The 23,611-nt window shown below is 44.3% G+C and overlaps 2 protein-coding genes across 17 annotated transcripts in view; one reads left to right on the top strand and one right to left on the bottom strand.

Moving 5' to 3' along the window:
- WDR75 (WD repeat domain 75) overlaps positions 1–22,417 on the top strand; it is a 53,993-nt gene extending 31,576 nt beyond the window's left edge. For 3 of the 16 annotated variants that reach the window (XM_080398837.1, XM_080398836.1, XM_080398843.1), the window contains 2 exons: positions 16–2,503; positions 3,316–22,417. The gene's annotated coding sequence lies outside the window, so the exon portion shown is untranslated. The remainder of the gene's footprint in view (positions 1–15; positions 2,504–3,315) is intronic. The other 13 variants (XM_080398840.1, XM_080398850.1, XM_080398851.1 and 10 more) reach the window with 12 other exon arrangements.
- The window catches only part of SLC40A1 (solute carrier family 40 member 1), a 16,780-nt gene continuing 13,043 nt past the window's right edge, over positions 19,875–23,611 (bottom strand). The window contains exon 8 of the mRNA XM_080398852.1: positions 19,875–23,146. Coding sequence (XP_080254978.1) covers positions 22,827–23,146 — 320 coding nt within the window. The 3' untranslated portion in view covers positions 19,875–22,826. The remainder of the gene's footprint in view (positions 23,147–23,611) is intronic.

The following is a 23,611-nucleotide window of genomic DNA, read 5'->3' as shown; positions in this document are numbered from 1 at the left end:
TCTTTATGTATACAGGAATGAATCCCGCTGAGGTAACCTCTACAACCAGTTCTTGGAGTCACGAAAGATGCAGCTTACCTCCTGTCCCTGGGCTGCCCTGGCTGGAAATAACGCACATATTATCGATCGCACTCAGCACAAGCAGTTGTCTACTGCAGCAGTTCCTAAACCAGGAGCTAAGCCGATGCAACCCAAACCCAACCCACTGAATTCCAAGAGAACCCTCACACGCAGAAATCATATCACACCTCCCTAAACCCAAAAGTGAGGTTGCCTCCGAAAGGATGAGGACTCTTGCTCCACGGCACTGAAGTCACGTGCAATTCGGTGTTAACCTTCTGCATCCTAAGCGAAGCTAGTGCAAGGAGTCACTAGGCAATGTGTCAGCACTCAAGAAATTTATGGACTGTATAGTTGTGAACGATTAAAAACAACCCCCCTCTCTGAAAAACCTCAATTTGTGTCAGGGACTTGAGACTCATTTCTTGGGGTCGTTAGGGCAACTGGCAGCATTACTGCACAAATTCGAGGCTTCTCCGCTAGCAAAGTTAAGTGTCCTGCTGAGAAACCTGTTTCATGCACCATATTGTTGAAAAGCTTTTAAAATCTGCAGCCTTTTAAGAAAGACGGGGGGAAATGTATTCAGTATTTATGTAAAGGATTAGGGCAATGTGTAATGGAAGAGCAGCTCGTAGCGGGTGACTGCGCGGTCCCTGCGCGCCCGGCGGGAGGTTCCTGTGCTCAGACGGGCAGCCGCGCCTCCAGGTACATCGGCGCTGTTTCAGGATATACATTTTTCACTTCTGGAGAAGCTAAACCGATCCCAATTTCTGATCACAAACTCAGAAAATACACAAAAAGCACCGGCTACAATTTGTCAGGTGAAATTAAACAGTTTTGAGGCCATAGATCCCAAAGGTTAAAGCTAAAAGCACGATCTACAGCTACTTATGCTGCTGCGAGCGCTGATCTCACACAGCAACCATGAGATTACCGTAGGCAGCACGCCGAAGCCGTTCAGAGGCTAGTTGGATATTTTACAGTTTTCAATTATTTCTCACGCACAGTTTTCAAACCCATACTTCGCCACGTGAAACATTTTGCCTTAGTAAATTAAAGCTGGAAACCACGCCAGGCTTTGTCTTAATCACAAGAATATATTCTTCAGATCAAAATCACACGATCAAAGGGTCATTTTTATTCTTTAGGCATTACTTTAGGAACGGCTGGTCATTGAACCAGGCACCAGCCACAGCACTTCTCCCCTGCAACCAGCACCTCAACCAACGAGCCGGCTGATACCACAAACGCTGCGGCTTGCGCCCCGCGCAAACGGGGGTCTCTGGCGCTTAGCAGCCCTCGCAGCCGTGCCAAAACAGTTTGCCTAGCCACAAAAAAACAACACAACTATTGAGTAACGCACTGCCTTCCTTTCAGTACTCTCACATCCCGTTTTTAAGGTGCTTTTCTCCGTTTTTCCTTTAAGTTTCCCTACACCGTTTATTTAGTTTAATGATTTTGCCAAGGAACAAACCACCCAGCAGGTACAGCAAGGGGTGTGTGTGTGTCTGTAGTTTCGCTGGAATATGTCCCCACAGAGACCTGCAGGGCCCCAGGAAGGACCATGACAAGGAGCAGAAACGATCCTTGATGGCTCCCTTCCCACAGAGCATGCCTCACGCTGCTGAAGCATCTCCTAGACTGTCTCAAAGCACAACTTTTGTCCTAGATAAAATCTATTTTTAGATAAAGAAACCCTGTAAAATATCTGAGATGGAGAAAGAATGAAGTAAGCCTCTCGCTAAATACTTTTTATCTTCGATTTGTGATCTGTGGCCAGATATATGAACAAAGGAAAAATATACCATTTTTCCCATTAAAAAATGTGGCTGCACCAAAGATTTCATACCACCTTAGAATTCCAAAGAGGAAAGACATTCAGAGATTAGCAACATACACCTCTCTCTTTGTACCAACAAACTGCAACCGGTTAGATTAATGACAAAAGTAGCTTCAGCGAGGGCTAACATGAAACAGGAAAAGTGTTTCCTTCCTCTGGTTCCCGAGGGCTGACTTCCTTCATGAGGCGGCATGTCTTCGGTACGGCTGGCCACGGAAGCAGCTCCCCTGCCCTGGCCGCACCGCACAGCCATCCCGGCAGAACACGCACTGGGAGGAGGGGGGAGAAAAGGAAAAACTAAAAAAAAAAAAAAAAAATTAAAAGAAGAAAATAGAACATGCAAATTCACCCTGGCCCCTGCAGGAAGAGAACAAGGGAATGATGACTTCCACTAGGCTCTGGTCACTAGAAACTATTTTAATATTCACGGTTTTTTTCCTGCAGAGATGGAGCCACCAAGGGGTTTGACACGTGGGAGACGCAGACTCAGCGTCGGGGTTAAGGGAGTTCATGGTGCTGCCCTTGGGTTGGACTCCAGCGAGTCTGGCAGCCTGGACGAACCGGTCTGCAGGCGGGCAGCGATGTCTAAGGGCAGCCAAAGAGGTAAGCAGGAAGCACAGTGTCTAAACTGGACTCCCTAGACACTTCATTTTTATGTCTATACATACAATGTTGATGTTTCATTTGTATTTTTATTGCCAAGTTTCCTCTCTGGGGCTGGCCTGGAAAGAAGCACATCTTGCTGTAGAACTGAGAGTCTGTGAGTAGAAAAAGGAGATGGGGAGGTGTAAAGTAAAAATATAAAATAGAACTGTTGACACACTGCATAAGGAGCAGGTAGACACTAAGAAGAGCTATTTAGTTGATACTCCTGCCTGGTATTCCCCCCCGGATGGAGGTTAGGGGCTGAGGTTTCCCTGCTCTGAGAGGACCCTCTGCCCCTCGATGTCACACCACCAGGAAAAGTCCCGTCCGTGCAGCAGCGCCCATCTCTGCTGTCACCTGTGCTGCAGCAGCCTGGGAAGCAAAACGCTTCTGCTGCCTCAGTTCCTGACAGCCAGGGACTGCAGCAGGAACGAAAACAAGTCCTGTCTTAGTTTTGTTCTTGAACTTAACCAGGAGCTAACCCTGTTTAAAAAACATCAATTCTAGAGATCTTTAAATATAGTTATAATAGTGGTAAATATAACACTGCAAAAGAGCTACTCTCACCTCTTGCCCTATGTAGGCATATAGCTCCTTCGGAGAACTACAGACACAACGGCTGGAATGGCTATTTACCGTGAAGGCATTACGAAATTAAGCCATTTTAGCCTTTTCAGGAAAAAGCAGCATTTGGTTCACATCAGTTTTAGACCGAGCGTGAAATTCAAAAGCAAAGTGTTCACAAGTGGCTTTCTGCAAATAATCTGCAGGACCAGCAGTTTCCAGGGCCGGACCCAAGTGCACTGCGGCGCAGGGTCACATCACCGCGGCGGCAGCACCGCACACAGCTGCACCCCGGGATCACAGGCAGGGCTTTGGGTACAGGTAGGAGTATCACTGTCCACATTCTTTATTAGTTAACGCTCAGCGCTTGCCTTGAGGATGAAAGAAGTTGCCTAATATGCGGATCCAAATATCGGGGTTATCATGGAATATCATCTGTGTTCAATGGCTGTCTCAACTGATAGACTCCTACAGCACAATACACAGAACATATAGATTTTTTTCATATTAATTTCTCTTCCTAATTCATTTTTTTCAAGTGTTGCAGTTGCATCACGAACGTGACATCAAACAACTTGTTCAGGCAGCCCTTTAAGCCATTAAGCATAAGACAACAGGCCTGGGTTTTATTTTAAATTCTTACCCCTAGGAACAATCCAAGCAGCAACAAGGGTATGATCCTGAGAGGCGAAGTTGTACGATATCGGACTAGACCACCCAGATGCTTAAAATTAAAATACTTGGAGATATATCAGACCATAATCCTGCTAAGGTCACACAGCAGGTAAGGTGTGGAGGTGGCTGCTCTCAAAATTCTTTGCAAAACCAGGAGGAATGAGCAACAATTAGCAGCAGTCCTTACTGTCAAACAGCAGACCACGTTTTCTTCCTGGCCAGCAGCTGGCTCGTTAGTATTTGTAAAGTATAGCGAGATCTACCAGCAGAAAGCGTGAGGGGGGGAAGCACATCACCACCCACGCATTACACAGACCTGCGTTAATGTGGCTCCTTTGAAACCTAGTCTGAATTAAGAACTACATAAAACTTTGATGTAAAGCAAATAATCGTTCCGCTCCAAACACAAGCTGGTTTTGTGCTTTGAAGATGCGTGGCAGTAAAGAGAGGGAAGTCGCAAATGATTTCCATGGGAAACATATGACTCCGCAGTACTCCTGGCGTTGCTCAGGCATCTGCTCCTGGGTCTTCTGATTACATTGTGAAAGGATGTGAAACCTCAGAAGTACAATTTCTTGTATATTTTTACGTGTCATGAGCACAATGAATGCGATTGCTCCCCGGGGCCAGCCACAGAGCATGCTTGTTGCTGGAATCGGAATGCACTGAACTCAGGGTTTGATCTATTAAAATAGACTATTTACAGCTAAGGTTTCCTTTTTAAAGAAACTTCCCCTTCTGAAATCTCAATTTTTGTGTACATTTAGAGTTTGATAGTACACGTATGCTTACATGAGGATGCACCATCACGCCTGGTGCACATATTATGGGTGTAGTACTGCACAGTATAAACCATTTTCCCTCAAACATGTAGTTCTCCACCAGAACTTAGCTGAGGAGCCCAACTTCCCTGTTTCAAGAGGCTGGAGTATTTGCAGGACTTATTAAAAAAAAAAACAAACAAAAAACCACCCTGCATTTCTGATGCTATAGTAAGTAAATTGAATAAAAAATAACTTTCATTCACCAAAAGGCAGGAACAACCCCTGATGGACTAACTTCAGCAGATGACATGTAAGAAAACACATTCTTAGAGCTTTACAGGCAGACAGATTATGTGCTTTTATTTACCTTACTGGGTTTTATCCTGTTCTTCCTGCACTTCACGAAGTGCCTGGGCACCTTGGCAAGCCCTCCTGCTGGGTGCCCCTTCGCAGCCTGCAGCCGCTTTGTCCTTACCTCCTGCCCCCACCCCACCCCCACCCCCCCTTTCTGGCGAGCGTCCGTACAGCGTGACAAATAACTTCTGACCCACCATATGAATTCTACAAAAACACTTTTTAATTAAAATGTCATTTGAGAATCCCTTCTTATCCTAGCATCTGAAATTACTTGAAACTAATATTACACATATATTTGTAACTCATATTTACCTTAAGTTTTAAGCTTCTTTTTGTCGTTTTTGTTTGTTTGTTCGTGTGGGGTCTTTTTGGTTTGTTTAGGGGATTTTTTTGTTTGTTGTGTTTTTGGGGGGTGGTTTTCTTTTAATTTCTAGCTTGCATTAATTAAGAAAAACCCCAACAAAGTAACTTCTCTAAACTAGGGCAAACAAAAGCTAGGGGTTCATTCCAGACCACATGCAAGGTGAAAGAGCACATTAGCTCTTTTCAAGACAAAAATAAAGATCATGTGAAGCATGTGCCAACTTTCCATAGATAACTAATAGACAGCAATTTGACTTCCTAATTGCATTTCTGTTTTTCCAAGGGCAGAGGAAAGAGAAGAGTTTCAAGGAAATGAAACTCCCCAATTACAAGTATCAGCATGATTATATTTGCTCTGTCTGTGCTGAGAAACATGATTTTTTCTTTCTAAGACCAGAAATAATGCAGAAATAAAGCAGATGTTATACCAAGCGATCCTGAGTTAAGGGTGCCGCATGAATTCTCTGGTTCACGTAGACAATGTTGTGGGGTTGACAGACGCTCGTACCCAGAGGCATAGTGACCCTCCTGATGGTGACAGGGACTGGAGCATCCCGGCTAGTCGCAGCTTCTGAGCAGCGGCGAGCAGATGGAGCTGCCCTCCAGCACGCTGTTGCTTCCCCAGCACTGCCTGCACAGAAGGTGTGTTTCATGGCTCGGGTGAAGTTTGCCGTGTTAAATTAAGCAGACTCGGTACACTGCAGATGGTGTTTTATACATCACGCGCCTCACATCCACATCTCTTCGATGTGCTGAGAAATGTTTTACTGTACGCCGCATCTCTCTTTAAGGAAATATTTCCACTACTTTGGCAATAAATGAGCGTTTGAAACCTCACAAATTATCATGAAGACTACTGATTTCCCATCAAAAGCAACTCAAAAATACACTATTTTTTATTCCTCCAGTACTAGACACGCAGTGACAGGGATGTGGCACGAGAACGGAGCCCTGTGTCACAGTGCATTTAGAGGTGCAGTGCTCCAGGGAGGATGGGTGGGGAAATGCCGACGCGGACCGGAGCTCTGAGCCGTTCCTTAACGAAGCCTTTCGAAGCGCTCCCACTCTTTGGAAGCTCAGGAACACGCTCAGCCTGGGATATCAAGCTAAAGATGATCAGCCAGGCTGAATGGTAGAGTCACCTTTAAAGCTGGTTGTCTGCTAGTTCATAGAGAACCTTTGTATTCACCCTGTCAGAGAGCAGGACAGCTGAAGTTTCCACCGTGTTAGTAGTTAAGCAGAAGTTTTCCAGAATCTGACCAATTTTTGTTGGTTTTCTGCAATGGGTGATGAACAACAATCCGTGGGCAAAACATGAGAGCTTCTCTTAGAGTGCTGGTTATTGCAGATAGGGTTGGGGTTTTTTGTGTGTGTGCCCACTCCTACACCTCGGCCAGCCAACAGAACCTAGGCTTTTTTGAAAAACTTCCTCCGTGCATATTTTTCACTTGTAGTTTCTCAGCTTAAAGCGCATAATTTTCCTGGCATTTGTTAAACTCAGGAAACAAACCCAATAATGAGCGCTGTTACAGGCAAAGGGAGAAGTAATTGAGCTGCCATGCCAATAGTTCATAAAGCTTAAATCATTCCAGCAACTGCTCCATATCGTTCCTTGAATGAAGCCCAACTTAAAAGAGAAGCTTGAACTTGCAAAAAAAAAAATAAAAAAAAAAATTAACAAATCCTAACAAACTGATTATTACAATTCTACCTCAAAGCACCACATCGCTTCCTCTTTCAGAGATAGGTTACTGCATTCTGCAACAGCTGCTCCGTGACTCGTAATCAGAGTTCGGGTTCAGCGATTTAATGCAATTCAAAAATCTATACTAGCCGTGATAAAGCCGTCTCGGAGCAGACGGCACACCTTTGCTGATCCTGAGAGCAGAACTCCCGCTCAGGGCAGCAAAGAATCAAAGTCTGCAGTCGGCAAAGTGGACTGTGATTCTGTGAGCAGCTGTAATTGTCATTCTGATAATACTTTACTAGTAAGAGCAGCAATGCTTTAGTTCCTTCTCATTCCCGAGGGCAGCAGCCCACGCAGGGAGTTGATTTGTGTCAAGTGCTTGCCACAAGAATTTAGAGTCAAAGTTTACCTTGAAAAATAAAGGTTTAGGCTTCAAATCGATAGCCTTATCAGATCTGTGGCACCCAACCTTTATGTTTATATCCTTCTCATTCTAAACATTTCCAGAATCTGAAATGAAAGATGAGTGGTAAAGGCAACGCTGTATTAACTTTTAAATGATGGAAGGTCCTGTCCAGATTTCTCTCTGATTTCATTAAACAGCGTTTAATGAAAATCACAGGTGAAGTGATTTCAGAGCCTGCTTTAGAAGGGTGTTTGGCTCTCCGGGCACATGGAACCACCGGCATGCGCAATTTGAGCAGTGTATTATTTTATATATTAGAAGAACAAAGCTTGAGCAGGTAGGAGCAAGTCCTGCCTCCGTCCAGAAGCATAATGTGTGTTGGTAAGGGACTTTCTTGCATATAGGGGAAAAAAACCCAAATCCAAACAACAAGACCAACAAACCACCAGACACAAAGAAAAGACTGTCACCACCTAGGAACTTCACGAGCACCTTTGCTAGAAGAATCTAAAACTAAGTGCAACCTTTTGCAAAACCGTAACCTTTACCAGTGCCTTGGATTGCCAGAGACTTCTGTTTAACACAAGGATCTGCCCAAAGTGTTGGGAACTTCTAGTGAAATTTCAATGCTTTAGTAATTTCCTCAAGGACCAAACACAGCAGTGTCAAGAGTTGATTTTAGGGTGGGTTTTCTTCCCCCGCACCAAAAAAAAAAAAAAAAAAAAAAAAAAAAAAAAAAGGGAAAGATACAGGTAGAATGCCAGACGTCCTCTGTCAGCTTCTCAAAGACTAAAACAAGGAGACATTGGAACCGGCCATGGCACGGCTCCAGCGGCGGTAGGAGGAAAGCTTGGGCTGCCAAGAATCCCAGCGATGGAGCACAGAGCGCTGAACTTTGCCTTACATAGCGGCTGACAAGCCCAGAGGTCTGCAAGGCATTCATATTTTCATTTAGCTTCACTTGCTTACAAAAATGTAAACTGTGGGAATCCGGGGGGGGGGGGGGGGAAAGAGGGGGAAAAAAAAGCAGCTTCCATCGTCAGTTACTAATTCATACTGCGTTAAGGCAGCAGGCACAGGCCAGCTTTCGCTACTCCAGCTACTCCAGATTTTTTTTAACGTACCTTCTGATAAACACTTTTCCCCCTGTATTGACTGGTTAGGTCAAGAGGTGAGTAAAGGCACCCTAAGGGCCCTACTTTGCCAGCAATAGCCAAGGGAAAACCTCCCGTGACACGCCTCACATTTGCATTTCACTGCCAAAGTGTTTAATCCTGCCCCTGGACAGCTGAGTGAACAAATTCCCAAACCCTTCCACAGCCATTTTCTTAGGTTACCTTTGCCAAAGGGCAACGGATTCATTCTCGGAGGGGTTTTATTGTCTTGATTCTTTGGCTTGTTGCTATGCTGGTGCCTTGCTGTGGCATCATGCTCATTCTTACCAGTTCATTTTCATACACCCGGTACCCTCCAAAGCACAAGTCAGCAGGCTGGGGCTAGGGTGTTAACTAGCTTTGTTGTGAATTTGGTTTAAATCAGAACAGCTTCAACTAAAATAAATAGATTTTCCTCTTCACTTTAGTGAAAAAAAGCAAACAAGTGAGTTGTTCAGGTTTGACATTTAAAAACATCTGAATGTTGCACTTCGCAGAGTTACTTTTGTTTAGAGCATGTTGCTTTTTCAGTCATGCTTTGGATAAGGCCCAATAATTTGGCTTTCCCAAAATATATTTTGGAGCACATGTTCTTTTGTTGTTGATTTTTTTCAGGTTTTGCCAAGAATGTTCAAATGTTTGAGGCTGAGCAAGATCCACAGTTGTTTTTTTTCCCCCCTCCCTTCTCAAGAAATCTTTTTCCCCAGTTCGGTCACAACTGATCTCTAGTTTTATTGCCCAGGTGGAAACTTCAGTTCTAGATCACGGACAGAGTTTGCAAAGGCTTTCAGGTGCCTCACTCCCATATGAACAACAGCAACCACTAAACTCCACGGAGAACTGTGCTGGTATTTCATGCTTTCTCAGCAAGCACTGTGCTATCAGGTCAGATTCTTTCCACCTCTCATTCCCTGCCCCTCCCTGCAAAGGAAATAGTAAGAAATTGTTCTCTGGAGGAACACGTTCGATTTCAGGGACACTGGAAGTTGCCCTGTTACAACCCCACTAATCTTCATGCCCCTCAGAAGACAAATGAGCTGGGCAGTCCCTTGGCAGGGTGGCTGCTGCAGGGAGCTGGGAGGCCACTTGCTGGACCCTGGCCACCCCCTAGCTCTGGAGGCTGCAGCGGCTCCCAGGGGAGCATCTTACACACGGGCTTTCCCTCTCCCGGCGAGGGATGGGCTGGATGTGTCCAGGGGCATCGGATGTGCTGCATCCTATTCTCTGCCTGAAGATTGAGGGGGAGCTGTGAAAGCCGGCTTTATGGGACAAGGGGGCTGCTGTAGTAAGGGAACCCAAGTGCCTTCCCACAGTAAAGCACCTATTCAAGGTTCCTGCTGGGGAAGCTGGAGGCGGAGATGCTCCCACACTTGCTATTAGCCAGTGACACAGCAGGATGGCAGGGCAGCGGGGAGAGGGGATCTGTGCAAAGCAGTCCTGTGTGAACAAAGAAAGGGGATTTGTAAACTGCTGAAGCATCCGTCATGTGAGTTGTGTTTCCTTTTCAGTTCTAATTGAGATTTTTAAGGCAGCAGGAACACCACTTGCTGCTCACGATGCTGTATTTCTGCTATGCAGAACAAAGCCCCAACACACGACAGTCACAGTAACGCACACCCGGCTGCAGATTAAACAAGAGCCTCCCACACGCACATCCCATATTTTAAGACAGTTGAATCCCACCTTTTCCATTATGCTTGTGTTCACACTTAGGCCATCAGGTCAAGTTTCCAGCCTGACAGCTGACCTCTGACCACGGTGTTAATTTTTTCTTGTCAATGTCAAATAGGTAACCACAACCAGAACCCCACTCCAGGAACTACAACACCAGTTGCTACATCTGCACTAGCAGCCTTGAGAAGATTACTAATCCTTCCACCCGTGTGCAGCGTGACACATAGGTAGGATGGTACAAAACCAAGGAGTTGACCCTGCTGGGGTTGTATTTCAAGGATTTCAGACCTTGTTAGTTCAAACTTAGTTTTCTCACAAGAATTAACATATCTTAAAAGAGTGCCGTAACAATTATATTGAACATGAGTACCTTTAGCGGCCACTGTATCCATTTGACTGAGCCCTCCCACTGTATTGTATAACCCAGTGTGCTCCCATAGTTATTATTAATGAGTGATACATTAATAGATTTACCATATAATCACAGATAAAGCAAGAGAGGAAAACTGTTACTAAGAAACACATGATAGCAAGTCTTAAAATACTCTGGGATAGGTTTGAACTACTTGCTAGCTAGGAAACTGCTGAATCATACCCGTAGGCTCATACCAAAAATAGTATTTCACTTGGCAAAGCACATACAAGTTATCAGTGTTCTCTGCAGTGGGAAGTCTGCTGAAGAGCTGCAGAGGGTGAAGAAGTGTCTTCCTTGAATACTTGGAAGAAAAAGAATAGCAAGTTTGTTTTCTCCTACTGCAGCTCTTCCTTTCACATTAAACGTTAACAGAACAAGAAAGCCCCCAACACATTTTCGAAGCATTCTGAATTTGAGACACCTTAAAAGAAACTGTACTTGCCTTTCTACACACATGGCATCGGCGGGTAGCAGGTATTGCTCATCCCTCTGTTGTAGTCCCCTCTGGTGGGGGGGCAATGCTCTCAGTACATAGTCTATAAGCTATTTCTTAGACCTAAGGAGCAGAAAGAGCCTTGATCATTTAAAGAAGATTGAATTAATATGAGGGAAGTGGTTGTCCCTAAGGTCTTGGAAAAAGTGACTGCTTAATGCCCTTAACAAGGAGGGAGGGGGTTTAAAACGTTGAGTTCAAAACCTCCAGCTGGAGTTCATTATGCTCATTAATAGGCTCTGTAATGACAATTTGCCGGCCTTTGGCATCCCACAGGCAGGGGGAGAGACAAGAGCTGCCCTCCCAGTTTCTCTGGGTGCCCTGTTTACCTCCTCCCTTATTCCATCTGCCCTGCTGCGATAGAGCCCTGGGCTGAAGTCCTGTGTTTATCAGCAGAGAGCACGGCACAGGCTGCTGGGACGAACTTAGCAAAGTCCGCCCATGGCGGCCGGGCAGCCCTTTTCCAGCAGCAGGGGAGTCATCCCCTTCCAGACCCCAGTGCCGGCGTGCGGCACCTCTTGCTTTGGCCCTGAGGCACCACGGCTGCTGCTGGGTGCCCAGGGATCATTAGCCCGGAGAGGAACGGGGCACGACGAGCAGCCCCCGGGGGATGGCCACGGAGACAGTGTAGGGAGAAGCCTAGGAAGGGAAGAAATATTACTGCAGTTTTCCCTGCTCCCTCTGGGAGTGTTGCTTCCCACCCCTCTGGCCGATCCGACATCCCGGGCGGTGGCTGACCGCCACCCGTGTAACATCTGGCCATTTAAACCGCGCTGGTGTTTTCTAAAAGAACATAAAGTATATCACCCTCTAACCATCCGCCCTGTAACCTTTACACAAGAGTCTGGGTATCGCATAACGAAACATTCTCATGCACTTCTTATTACAAGAGGGGTAAGAAAAACGTCTGCGGTGACACAGCTCCTTGAAGTTGCAGCCCTTGCATTTTGTCTGTAACTTACATACAATCATGTATTTTTTCTTGCAAATAAAATCTGTCTTGGAAAAACAAAACGGTCTCCAGGCAGGAAGCGTGGGCAGCCCGGCTCGCCCAGCTCAGCGGAGGGCAGTTTACTCAGCAGAGGATGGTATTTCCAGAATTTTCTTTACGGAACTCTAAGTTGTGGTGGCTTGGACACATGAGGTCTGTTGAAGAGACGCGCTGAGCTCGTTTGCTGCTTCAGCAAAGCTGCCTGGCAGGGGCCACCTGCCACATCCGCGCCGCACGGGGGGTCCTAGGTACTTCGTGCTACCCATTTCTGCTGTACGGCATGAAGAACCCTTAGCACAGGATAATTACAGCTACCTTTGTGCTCCCTGTTTCTCACAAGTTCGTGAGTAATTCGCTGAACTCCTCAGCGCAGCTGTGATTAGGTAATTGCTCTTGGTCTCTGCCCGATAGGTTACTCTTCCTGAAATCCACAAACACGTTTTGTTTCTTGGTACTACTTTTTAAGATTTCAGCAGCGAATGACCGAGGCTGATATCAGAGCCCAGCAATAGCGGTCTTCTGCATTTATCAAGCCCAGGACACAAACGACCTGTATTAATTAACCTTCAGTGGGTATCGTTAGGATGGCACAGGACTGTCTCACTGAGGATGACCTCAGAGGCAGGAGCAGGATCTCGAGGTGTTTTACTGCAGCGTGACGAGCGATGCTCCAGGGGTAAGGGTGCAGGGAAGGGTGGGAACGTCCCCTGAATAAACTAGAGGTCTGAAGGGTGCAGGGATTTAAAGGATGACTAGAAGAGAGGTAACCTCGTGAAACTAATTAATCTCATTCTGCAGGATCTGTGAGGCCTCTGTCACACGCTCCCGGTGGGCTGCCGTACCTCCCGCTTCCTTGCTGGTTTATACATTTTTATCGTCCCAGTCCGAGCTCTCCAACGTGCTCTCCTACAGGTGCTGGACAAATAGTCCATTATAGCAACTGCTTTCTCCCCTGCCTCTCTTGCTATCAGCCATGCTTTGCTGCTCTGTGAAACCCAGAACCGTCTTTTCCATTCCTAATCAACTTTTACACTGAAGGCTTCCAGAATTGGTTGACTTTCCCCATCCTATTGTTTTGTGATCGTAGCCCAGCTTCTGGTATAATTTATTTAGGGTGATGTAAGATAAGAACGCTGACTCATCCTCAAGCACATCTAATAATGCCTTGTATCACTTCCTCAGGATGGGCTTGCAAAACTGGTCTTTCCCTTTTCTTTGAACAGTGTTATTCGTAGATGTAAGCAAAGTTAGCTGAATAAAAACGCATTGGAGGAATCGCAGTCAGTACCACCGAGGTGAGCTATTCCTATTTTATGGCTTAAACTTTCACTCAGTAACAGTTTTCACAGGCAGCAATATATAGGGACTAAATGGTTTTTGATGTCTCTAACGAGAAGCAGGATAACATACTGATACCCTTCTATTCTGAAGTGTTAACAAGGAGGATCAGAACAATTCTGTCTTTTAATGAAGAGAATTAGAAGACCGAAACGGTCATAGAAAAATAATTCTCTGAACATACATCTTTATTAATTTGGTACCACATTTGCTTGTTGTCCTTTCCCAAGGTGAAGTGCTTGGAATTTATAACAGCAGTGCACGGATGTCTGCACAGAATGACCTCAAGGAGTGCTTGGGTGCGCCCCCGAGTAACACTGCACACAGCTGGCGAGCTAGGAGAGGGAAAGCTGCTGCTGCTGCCTTGGCCACCTTGTTTGGCACCGGGCTGCAAGCGACGCCGGCACCCTGAGGCTTAGCCCCTGGCAAACACTGACAACCCTGCTGAAATGCCACTGATCGGGGGTGCCACCCTCTTTACTGGTGTCAAATCTGTCAATGAATAGAGAATTGCTTCAGCAAACAGGGGACGCGTGGGAAACGTGCAGACCCAGAACTCGGCACCTATCCTGGACGCACAGACGTAACTGGTGCGGTGTGGAGCTCTGTGGGCATGGTGGTCTGCGGCTAGGGGTGAGGGGAACGCTGCTCTGCACGCCCAGTCCTTCGTCACGGGTCAGAGGACTTAGCAGGAAGCACTGAGGCGGTCGGTATGATTTCCTAGCTCGTTGGTTGCCATGCCCCGATGTCACCTCCCCTGTGTCCCCTGTGGCCAAGGGGATGCCAACCAGGCAGCGGATGCAACAGGGGGAAGAAGTACAGAATCAGCCCGAAGTCACAGCCCTCTGCTGAACGGGCAGCTATCAGCCTTGGTCTCTTCTGTTTGCTCTGTTCCATTTAGATAAGACAACATTTAGATTTTACCACAGCTGAGCAGATAAAATGAAACCGTACGTCCCTCTACAGCCCTGAACTTGAACTGGTACGTTAATAACCCAAGCTACCATTTTGTTACTGAAAATCTAGTCTCGGTTAGCAAAGTAGATCTGGATAAGAGCTCATAATTTGTGGAGGGAGGATGTATCTAAGCATTCATATTAAGAAAAAAAAATAAATCTGTTATTGTCTAATCAGGCTTCTTTTGCTGTGAGTCCAAAGATTAGGCACCCTCAGGTCTGATTGCTCTATTGACTGAATTCCTCTGTTCAGAAAACCTGTTCTCCCTTGTGTCCACATAATCACACAAAATTAAAGAACTAGAGGGAACAAACAGTGGGAGAGCAGTTTCCCTCTCTTGGCTAAGTATGAGCCTAATGACACGGATTCAGGGCAGGGAACCGAAAGCGATGAGATCTGGTTTATTCTTTTGTAGACACTGTGGGGTTTGCACTGAGGCTAGCGGTAGCTGCCAGCTTCAGGCACTTGTTAGAGCAAGATAATAGAAAACAAAAGAGCAAAAGCATGACTTCTCTTTCTTTGGCAACTGAAAATCCCCGGAAAGGCTATCCTGGGACAGTAAAGGCAGTACAAAGGCTGTAAAGGTAAAGGTCCTTGAGGTGTGCATGACAAAAACAGCTGTTGCTTTACAGTAAGATGCAATAAGAGAAACATTCTGTCTTCAAAATAAGTAAATAAAGGCTTCCTGACACAGATGACGTTTCTTGGTATTTCAGAACGGGGAAGAAGCTTTTCAAAAAGACATTCAGGAGCCTTCCCTGTACAAAACTTTCTTCCTGGGAGAAACATTTTTTTTTCCCCCATTCTTCCATGGGCATATACCACTTCTAGTGCTATTTGCTGTGTTTCTCCCCAGGAACCGGTTGTATTCCAGCTGCCCCGTGGTGTGCAGGGGTTGTGGGAAATGTTTGATGCCATCCCCTCAGTCCACTGCTACCCTGAGATGATGCTACTGAAATTTGCAGGGGGGGTTGGCGGCGCAGCTCCGCCTGCGCTCAGACACCCCCACGGGAGCTCTGCAGCGTTTCCTCGCTCCCCAGCTGCATCCCAGTTTGCGCTTTTTGGACATGGCAGGGGAATGCCAAGGTCAGTACAGGATGACAGAGAATAGGACGTTGCAGCCAAGCAAGTAAATAAATTTTACAAAAGCTCCTGAAGTTTCGGGTCAGTTTTGTTCCTCTGAAACTTTTCTCAAAAATGTCCCAAAGAATGGGTTCTTTATCTTGCTTTGTTATCGTTTGAAGATAAATGAACTGCAGCACACTTCATACTGTAAACAGTAACGTTGACTGGCCTTACTCCAGTAGCAGCTGAACAAATATTTCTGACATGGACAACTCCTCCTCCCTCTTTCTCAGCTGGATAGACCACATATTTTTATAACTCCCTGTCGGTTCTTATGTGTAACGTGGTCAGCCAAGGGGAGGGAGCTCCCAGAAGTGAAGGGATTCAAACTTTTTAGCATCCTTAGAACCCAACTGTGCCTTTCTAGGAGCAGCCCCAGGAAACACACTGTCCAAACCCTCCAAGCTGAGGTCTGCAGCCCTTACTGAAATCAGCAGGCCACCGCCAGCCTGAAGATCTCAAAGCAGCAGGCTGCAGGGGATACGTACATACCAGGAATATCACATGTGGGCATTCTGGAAAACACTCCTGGCCAGTCTGTCTAATGAAAACAGGGATATTCGTCCTGCCGTAACAAAAAAACTTGAGGTCAAATGTAGTACTCCTAACTATCATACTAAATAATTCAGAAGACTTTGTTCAGTTAAAGAAGATTCTTGGCTGAAATTATGTGAACATTAATCAAGAGGCGTCGGTTTCAGTCCTTCAGTGCAAGACAAAGTATCTGAAATGGTTTGAACTGTATCGCAAATGTTAACGTCAGGAGTTTTCTTCGCCTGAGGTGTCCTACTTAAAAAGGATCTTTAGGTGAAAAGGTGCTGAAGCTGCTTTGCTTGTACTTTCCAAGCATAAAGAAGATTTTCACATGAACTACTTTGTTCTTTCGAACACGTATTTCGGCTCTCCGTCTTTGGCCAGCACCCCTTCGCAAAGGTGCTGGATCACTGCTCCACGCAACCTGACCGCGGTGACCGCGGGCTCTGACAGCACCCAGCAAAAAAGCTTTCGCTTGTATAAAAGATGCCTGAAAGCTCTAATAATCCCGCAGAACAGCTCGTAAGAGTGAATTCCGAGATGGCTCGCAAACTGAAAGCAAAGACCAAGACATTAAACGAAGGGAAAAGATACATGGATTGATGGACCAGCTGCCCACTGGGCAGCTCTCTGGAGGCGGTTAGCTGGCAGGGCGGGGGGTGTTGTCCGTGTGAAGCACCCGGCTCTCCCAGCAGTGGTCCTAGAGGAAACACTGAACTGGAAGAACTGCAGAAACACATCACATGCAATCGGAGAAGAACAGAGCTGGGAAAACGGTACCTACCCTAGAAGACATTCAGGATTAGAAACTCCACGACTTCCAAGGTTTCAAGCATGCTGTAATCTGACTTTGTTGATGCTTGTCTTCTCAGGCAAGATTATACCTTAGTCCCATCCCCTTTTTACCAGTCAGGTATTGTTATCACATCACCTCTCGTCTCTAAATGACCCTAATTCTTTCACCCTCGTCTCATTTCCTAGAGCTGTGATTACAACCGTTGCACTCTTCTGGTTTCTTTCCAGCTAGCACGGCTCTTCAAGGTGGACATGAAGGAAAGATGGGATGCAGCACTCCATTTTTCCCAGTTTGAAAGAGAACGACTCAATTCATGAATCATACAGGCTACATACCGCTGTCTTCTAAGCCAATCTGTACAGCTTTAATCAGCAGTTTGCTGTTTTGGGGGGTGGTTTTGGTCGTAATGAGGTATGCTTAGATACCCACTGAAGTTCTAACAGCAGCGTCTACTGTACATTCTCTTTCCCTTATCTGCCAAAGGAGAAGAGTCAGATTTTCTAAACATGAGTAACTTCCCGTGCATTTACAAAGGATTAAGAACTCTTGACTCGGCATGTGTGAAGACAGATTGCTCCATCACTCCATACCTAGAATAAGAGTGGAAAGCACACAGTTGCATGCTTCTCCTGTGACCAACTGCAATAAAGTTTAACTAGAAAGAAGTACTGACCTGCACAAGGACAAGCTGAAGTATTTGAAAAAGCATTATTGAACAGCGTGCACTTTGTCCATGCACTTTGCAAGCCTTTAAGCAAACATCCTTGCTCAGTTGTTTCTGCCCTGCGGAGTTGCAAAATATAGTCTGTCTTGTTTAAAGCAGAAGCTAGAGGCATAGCCTTCCTCCAGGAATAAAATACTTTCAGTCCTACAGCGATTATTACACCCTGCAGGTAACGGCACCCCCAAGGAGGAAAACCAATGTGCAAGTATACAAGGTGAGATAGTAAGGACTAGTAATACTTGCTGCTAGCTTCTCCAGTACCGAGTACTTGAGAAAGATCTGAACGCAGGGTACGGCACAACTGGAAACACGTCAGTCCTGAGGCAGGTGAACAGCATCAGCACCCCCACAGCGCCAGGCTCAGAAAAGCTGGATCTCTTGTGCTCTGCTCTAGTAGAAACAAACTTCACTCGGAATTACTCCGGGTTCACTTGTAAACCATTACCATTTCAAAGTCACAAAGAACCTATGACTTGGCATCCACTCAGTAGTAGCTGCGAGTTTCTAATACCAAAAAGCAGTGGAAATGATTATTTTTAACGAGCCTGGAATTGCCTGATCATAGCAATTACAGAATAGTTGGTTTCTTTATGAAGCTCTACCTTCAAATTGTGATCCTTTGTAGATCAAGAGCTTAAATACATGCTTTGCAAAAGCAGTCATGTAGGAGGCTGTGAAAGGAGCCTCTGTCCAGTGGGAAAGGCGTGTGTAACACCAGGACATGAAAACCTGTGATCTTCCCCAGCCGGCACCGAGGGCACGCTCACCAGCTAACGGAGGGAACGAGCTAGCTCTGCCAACCTGGGATACGTATACCATGCGCTTTGTAGAAGCAAAGACAGCAGTAACTGTAGTATTTTAAAACAACTAGATATTAACCTTTCGGGGAATTTGTAAGAGACAGTTTTCTCATTAAGGAAACAAAAAAAGTTTAAATTGAAGGGACTGAGTTGACACTACCTTTTTTCCTCTAAAAAGATTCAATTTTCAATCCCTGCATCCTCAGTGCTCAGAAAAAAAAACCAACAAAAAAACAAACCACAAAACTTTTGAAAATAAAAGCAATTAAGTATTCCAGAGCAAAACAATAAAATATGTAACATGCAATACACATTGCCTTCCACAGGCAGAGCTGGTATCTCAACCACCTAGTAAGCAAAGCAGTGCAACAAGCAAGTAAACAGAGTGGTGTCTTCAATCATTCTGCGTTTGCTTGCTGAGCACAGAGTTCCACAGGGTCTTACAAAACTCAGAACTTGCCAAAACATGAATACCTGAGCAAAGGAAAACCCTGAAGCCATGAAAGGGTAAGCTGAGAAGGGCCACCTTCAGCCAGAAAAAGGGGGTTTATCCACCAAGTTTGCTGCACAACATGATTCACAATTCTTTTTTCTCTGTACCTACAGGAGTGGATCAGCATGGCTACATTTTCAAGTTGGAACTAACGCTTTTCTCAGTTTGTACGTGGCAGCAAAGGAAGTTAAGGTTCTTAAAAATGTAAAACTGGTAACCTGACTTTGACGTTTTTGTAGCTCTCATTACAGGGGCACGTCGTTTACCCTAATGCTACCAAGGCTGGTACGTGCAATGAAGGCTGTAGTTTTAACGCCTTGCATTCTAATTCCCACATGGGAATAACTAAGTATTACTAGCAATAAATCTAATTCCCATAGGGTATTAACATGGTAATAACTGAGGACAACCCACACAGGTATTTTTCTAGGAAAACCTCTAGTTCAAAGAGGAATCAGTTCAGGGAAACCCCAGTGACTGAGCACAGCATCCTTCCAAAGATGGATTGCTCACCTAAGTGTATCCTAATACACTGAACAAGAACCAGGTACTTTTCAAGACTAAAACTGGAATATTAAAAGCATCACGTTTATTTGTGACCACTCTTCTGCCCAGTGTTCTCCCCTATGGGTTGCTGCTGCAGAAGGCCATCAGCTCAGATTCAGTACACTAAAAAGATGACTGAGAAGGCAGAATCCTTTTCCTTCTGTCGCTCAGCAAGCCAATACACCAGACCGCTGTATCACCAACACCGGTCCTGGGCTCAGGTTGTAAGACCACAGCTTCAGCTATTGCATCTTAGGTTACCGCTGCAGATACTAAATAAAAATCAGTTCACTAAAGCCAGAGCTCAGTCACAGAAAGGCTTTTACTACACTTGTCACCTGCTCCCTCCTCAATGCTATTTGTTTGTGCTTCACAGCCGTTTCCATCCCATCACTGTGGAAAACCTTCATCTGCAAGATCCGTGCTAAACACAGCACACCAAGATGCCCACAAACAGAACAACACAGGACAAATAAAATTTTATGCAAATTTATTCATTAGCTTTAACAACAGCAATACATGAATCAATACTATGTCCAGCATAAGGTTTTATAATAAAATATGCTATTCTGGTAAGATTGATTTCTAGTGCGCACATTTTAAGGGCAGTTTTCATCCAAATTGGATACATTTTAGAAAAAAATAAATAAATACAAGGCCAAAAATGCTTACTTAATGAAAGTCCTGCTAAGTAAGACTTCAGGCTCCACATTGCTTCAAAGCACTAATCAGTACAGGTGTCTGCATACATCTTAAAGACTTATACACAAATGGGTTGTGCTCAAGCAGCGTACATTTTTTTTGACATCCAACTCAGACCAATACATAACAAGATTTCCAATGTATACATCTTTATTCTTCTTAAAGCTAGTATCCACCTTTCTTCTCTTTTAGGATTGTCTTGCCTTCCAGTCATGTATCCGAAAACGAATCCTAGCAATATTATGTGTACAAAATACAAAGGTCCAGTCCCTCCATTGCTTTTTTTTTGGCTCGAGATTCAGACTGCACTATCTAGTGGATCCATTCATGCAACAAATTTCTATGCAACTCAAGACTACATTACTCTTGGAATAAAAAAAAAAAACAAAATTTTAGGAACACATGGGAACATGGTATGTTCCCAGTTCTGTTATGTTTTTAGAGCACTCTAGAGGAATACATCCTCTCTGGGATGCGTGGTGCTTAGTGCTGCAGCATTAAGCTTTAGGCACACTGGGTTCTGTAGGCTACAGACAGCCCACAAGAAGCTGCATTTCCAGCTTGGCTTCCCTGATGGCCAGTGAATCCAATATATACAGTGGCATTCCGATGTTCAAAGTGCATATAGAGGCATTCACTGACGTTCAGGCTACCTTTACATTCGGCAGTATTAAAATCTGGTCCCAATTTAGATTGGATACACATAAGAAAACATACTTGGCAAATCGGAGGTATTTCATTTACTAGTGTACTTATAGTGTATAAGCTATCCTCCTTTGGGCATATTTATTCTACAAATGTAGATATGCTTGTTTTGTCTTCTGACTCAAATTCTGCTGATGGCAAAATTCCCTTTTCCTTAAGAAGCTACACTCAGTCCTGAGTCACAAATTTCAAAGCTATTCTAATTTACATATTTTACTTGATTATATCAAAACCCAAAAGCTTGGTCAAAGTATAAACACTTATAAACCTAGTGAAAACATCCCTGAGAAACTTTCAGTAACATAGCAGTAATGACTACATTTGGTCCATTAAGAGGAGGAAGATTGTTACATCCAGTTGTTGAATACTGAGGGCTACAAGTGCATTGGCTGTACATTGGCTTCCTACTCCTTCACTTCCCCTCCCCTTACAAAATATTGTAATTTGAGACAAAAGCCTCTAGAGGTTTTTGCTTAAATTCTATTTAGTTTGATATATAATGTAAATCATTGCAAATTTTATGATGAATGGCCTAGGTTCAGCCCTGGTGTAACACCTTCAGTGTCAACAGAGTTCACACGCTTACATTCCAGGGTTGAAGTCTGGCAACACAGATGACTGTGTGAAGGACAGTACCTAAAATACAAAAAGCTTTAAAAGTTAGAGGACACTTTTTGCAAGTTGTCATATGTTTTTGCATACCACTTATTTTGCAAACAAACATTGTACAAAGATTGAAGTTCAGAAGTCATACTGTCATGCCAGAGGAAAACTCAGAACACCACCAGGTTCAACTCCACTGCGAACGCAAAGTGCGTAGAGTAGTTCCTACAAAAGTGCACATATGGTTAATGACTATGAAAGTACTGTGTTAGTACACGTGCAGGGTCAAAAAAACACCACACAAGAACTTCTTGAAAATCAGAGGGACATAACATTCTTCATCAGTCTGAAGTTGCTTTAGAGGGCCACGCAGTCCAACATCCCATTGTTTTAGCAGTATCAAACTAAGTCAAAATTCACACACATGTAAGACAGCTAAATGCAAGAAATCCACTTTCTGGCTTCTTTTGTCTGGAATACTAATAATTTTCAATATTTTTTCAATATGTCAGGTTTTAATAGGGTTTCTGAAAACAAAAGGTGTTCAAAATAGACTACAGCTGCTTGTACTCTGAGGCAAAAACTAAGTTAGCCCTAGACTTTATCTTTCTGTACCAGTACTCCTGACCTTAGCACTTTCTGCTACATCAAACCTGAGCAGACCTGTCACTTGCAATTAAAAAAAGCCATGCTTTATAATGTTACATTAATAGCAACTGTTAAAATGAGGCTGTGTGTTATGTTATCAAGTGCAACAAAAGTGTAATACAATATCCTGTACCTAGCACTTGTCTAATTTGTAAGGCAACACACAAAACTACAGAAGTGTTTCTCTAAAGTTAAACCAAAACAGATAGAATACTAAACAGGTGTTTGGGGAAAATATTGGCATTTGGAGTCCACTTCAGGAATCCAAGCAGGATGTTTATACCAATTTGAGAAGATAGGGGAGCAGAACTATTCATGGTATGGGGAAAAAAAAAAAAGAAAAAACCAGAACACTAAATACTGTATATCAAGTTACTCTGAAGCAACTAAATAAAAGATCCCTCTCATTTTTCTCTATGAAAACAAGAATTGTTCAGAATTCGTGAAGAAATTGAGTACGTATACCCACTAAACAGTATCGCTGGGGGAGTCAGCAACACAAATTCACCTTTTTTTTGCGATCAAATAAGTACTAGATGTATGACTTGCGGGATCCTTTGAAACACCAGCTGTCAAGATCCAACTACGCTGGATTTTGTATAAGTGTAAAAATGAAACTGAGATGAATTTTAGCTCTCTTGGGACAGCATCCTCAAACAGCTAACTTCTGCATTCAACTCTAGAGAAACACCTTAGACAGGGTCACAGAAGGCAGCATGTGTTTAGCCATGATATTCCTGTAGCAGGTTAGTAAGAAGTGGATCCTTTCAGACAGTAGATGTATTACCAGGTGGTGAACAGTCAGAGACTGCTTTGGGATCAGGAGTGCAACAAAAAAAAAGTTGTTTTCCCAAGCTTTTTTGGGCAAATCTGAAGTACATGATGTGGCCCATTGCAACAAAAGACACAGAAATAAGCACCAGTAAGCCAAAAGCTTCAGGGTTCGGGGCCAAGATGACCATGATGAAGTGCAGCAAATCAAGAAGATAATTCATGGAGTTTTGGACACCATTTATGATACCTCTTTCAGATTCTACCACATTTTCTTGGAGCAACTGTGTGACAGTCAAATCAAAGGACCAAAGGCCTATGGAGAGAAAAAAAAAAAACCAGTTATCCATACAACTGGGCTTCTCATGGTCAGTTCATTACTGCACAATTAAATTTATACTGCCACACACTCACTTCTGGAAGAAGTGCTGAGGACAAGCTAGCCTCTTGGCAGACTGCAATGGATTTCACCACGACAGTCAAGAGCAATTTACTTCCCCTTTACTAGTATTTCCTGAAATAATACATACAGCTTGACGCATTACCTTGCCTGTCACATACTTCTTCAACACGTCTATCAAGTTAACGCTTCACTCATCTGTTCCTTATTTAAAAAGCTGTAACAGCTCCTTGCAGTGTGATCATGCTAGCTACAAGCGCTAAGTTTTGCCTAAGAGGCTTGCAAAAGTCAAACACATTTTCAGCTACACAGAATACCTAACTTACAGTCTGAGTTGACACAAGCTTCTATACTAGTTTAGTCTATTAAAGATTGAGTTTT

Source organism: Falco punctatus, assembly GCF_963210335.1.
Source record: "Falco punctatus genome assembly, chromosome: 8".
In the NCBI taxonomy this organism is placed as follows: Eukaryota; Metazoa; Chordata; class Aves; order Falconiformes; family Falconidae; genus Falco; species Falco punctatus.
Note: the sequence above shows the minus strand (reverse complement) of the source record. Positions and strands in the feature narration are given on the sequence as shown.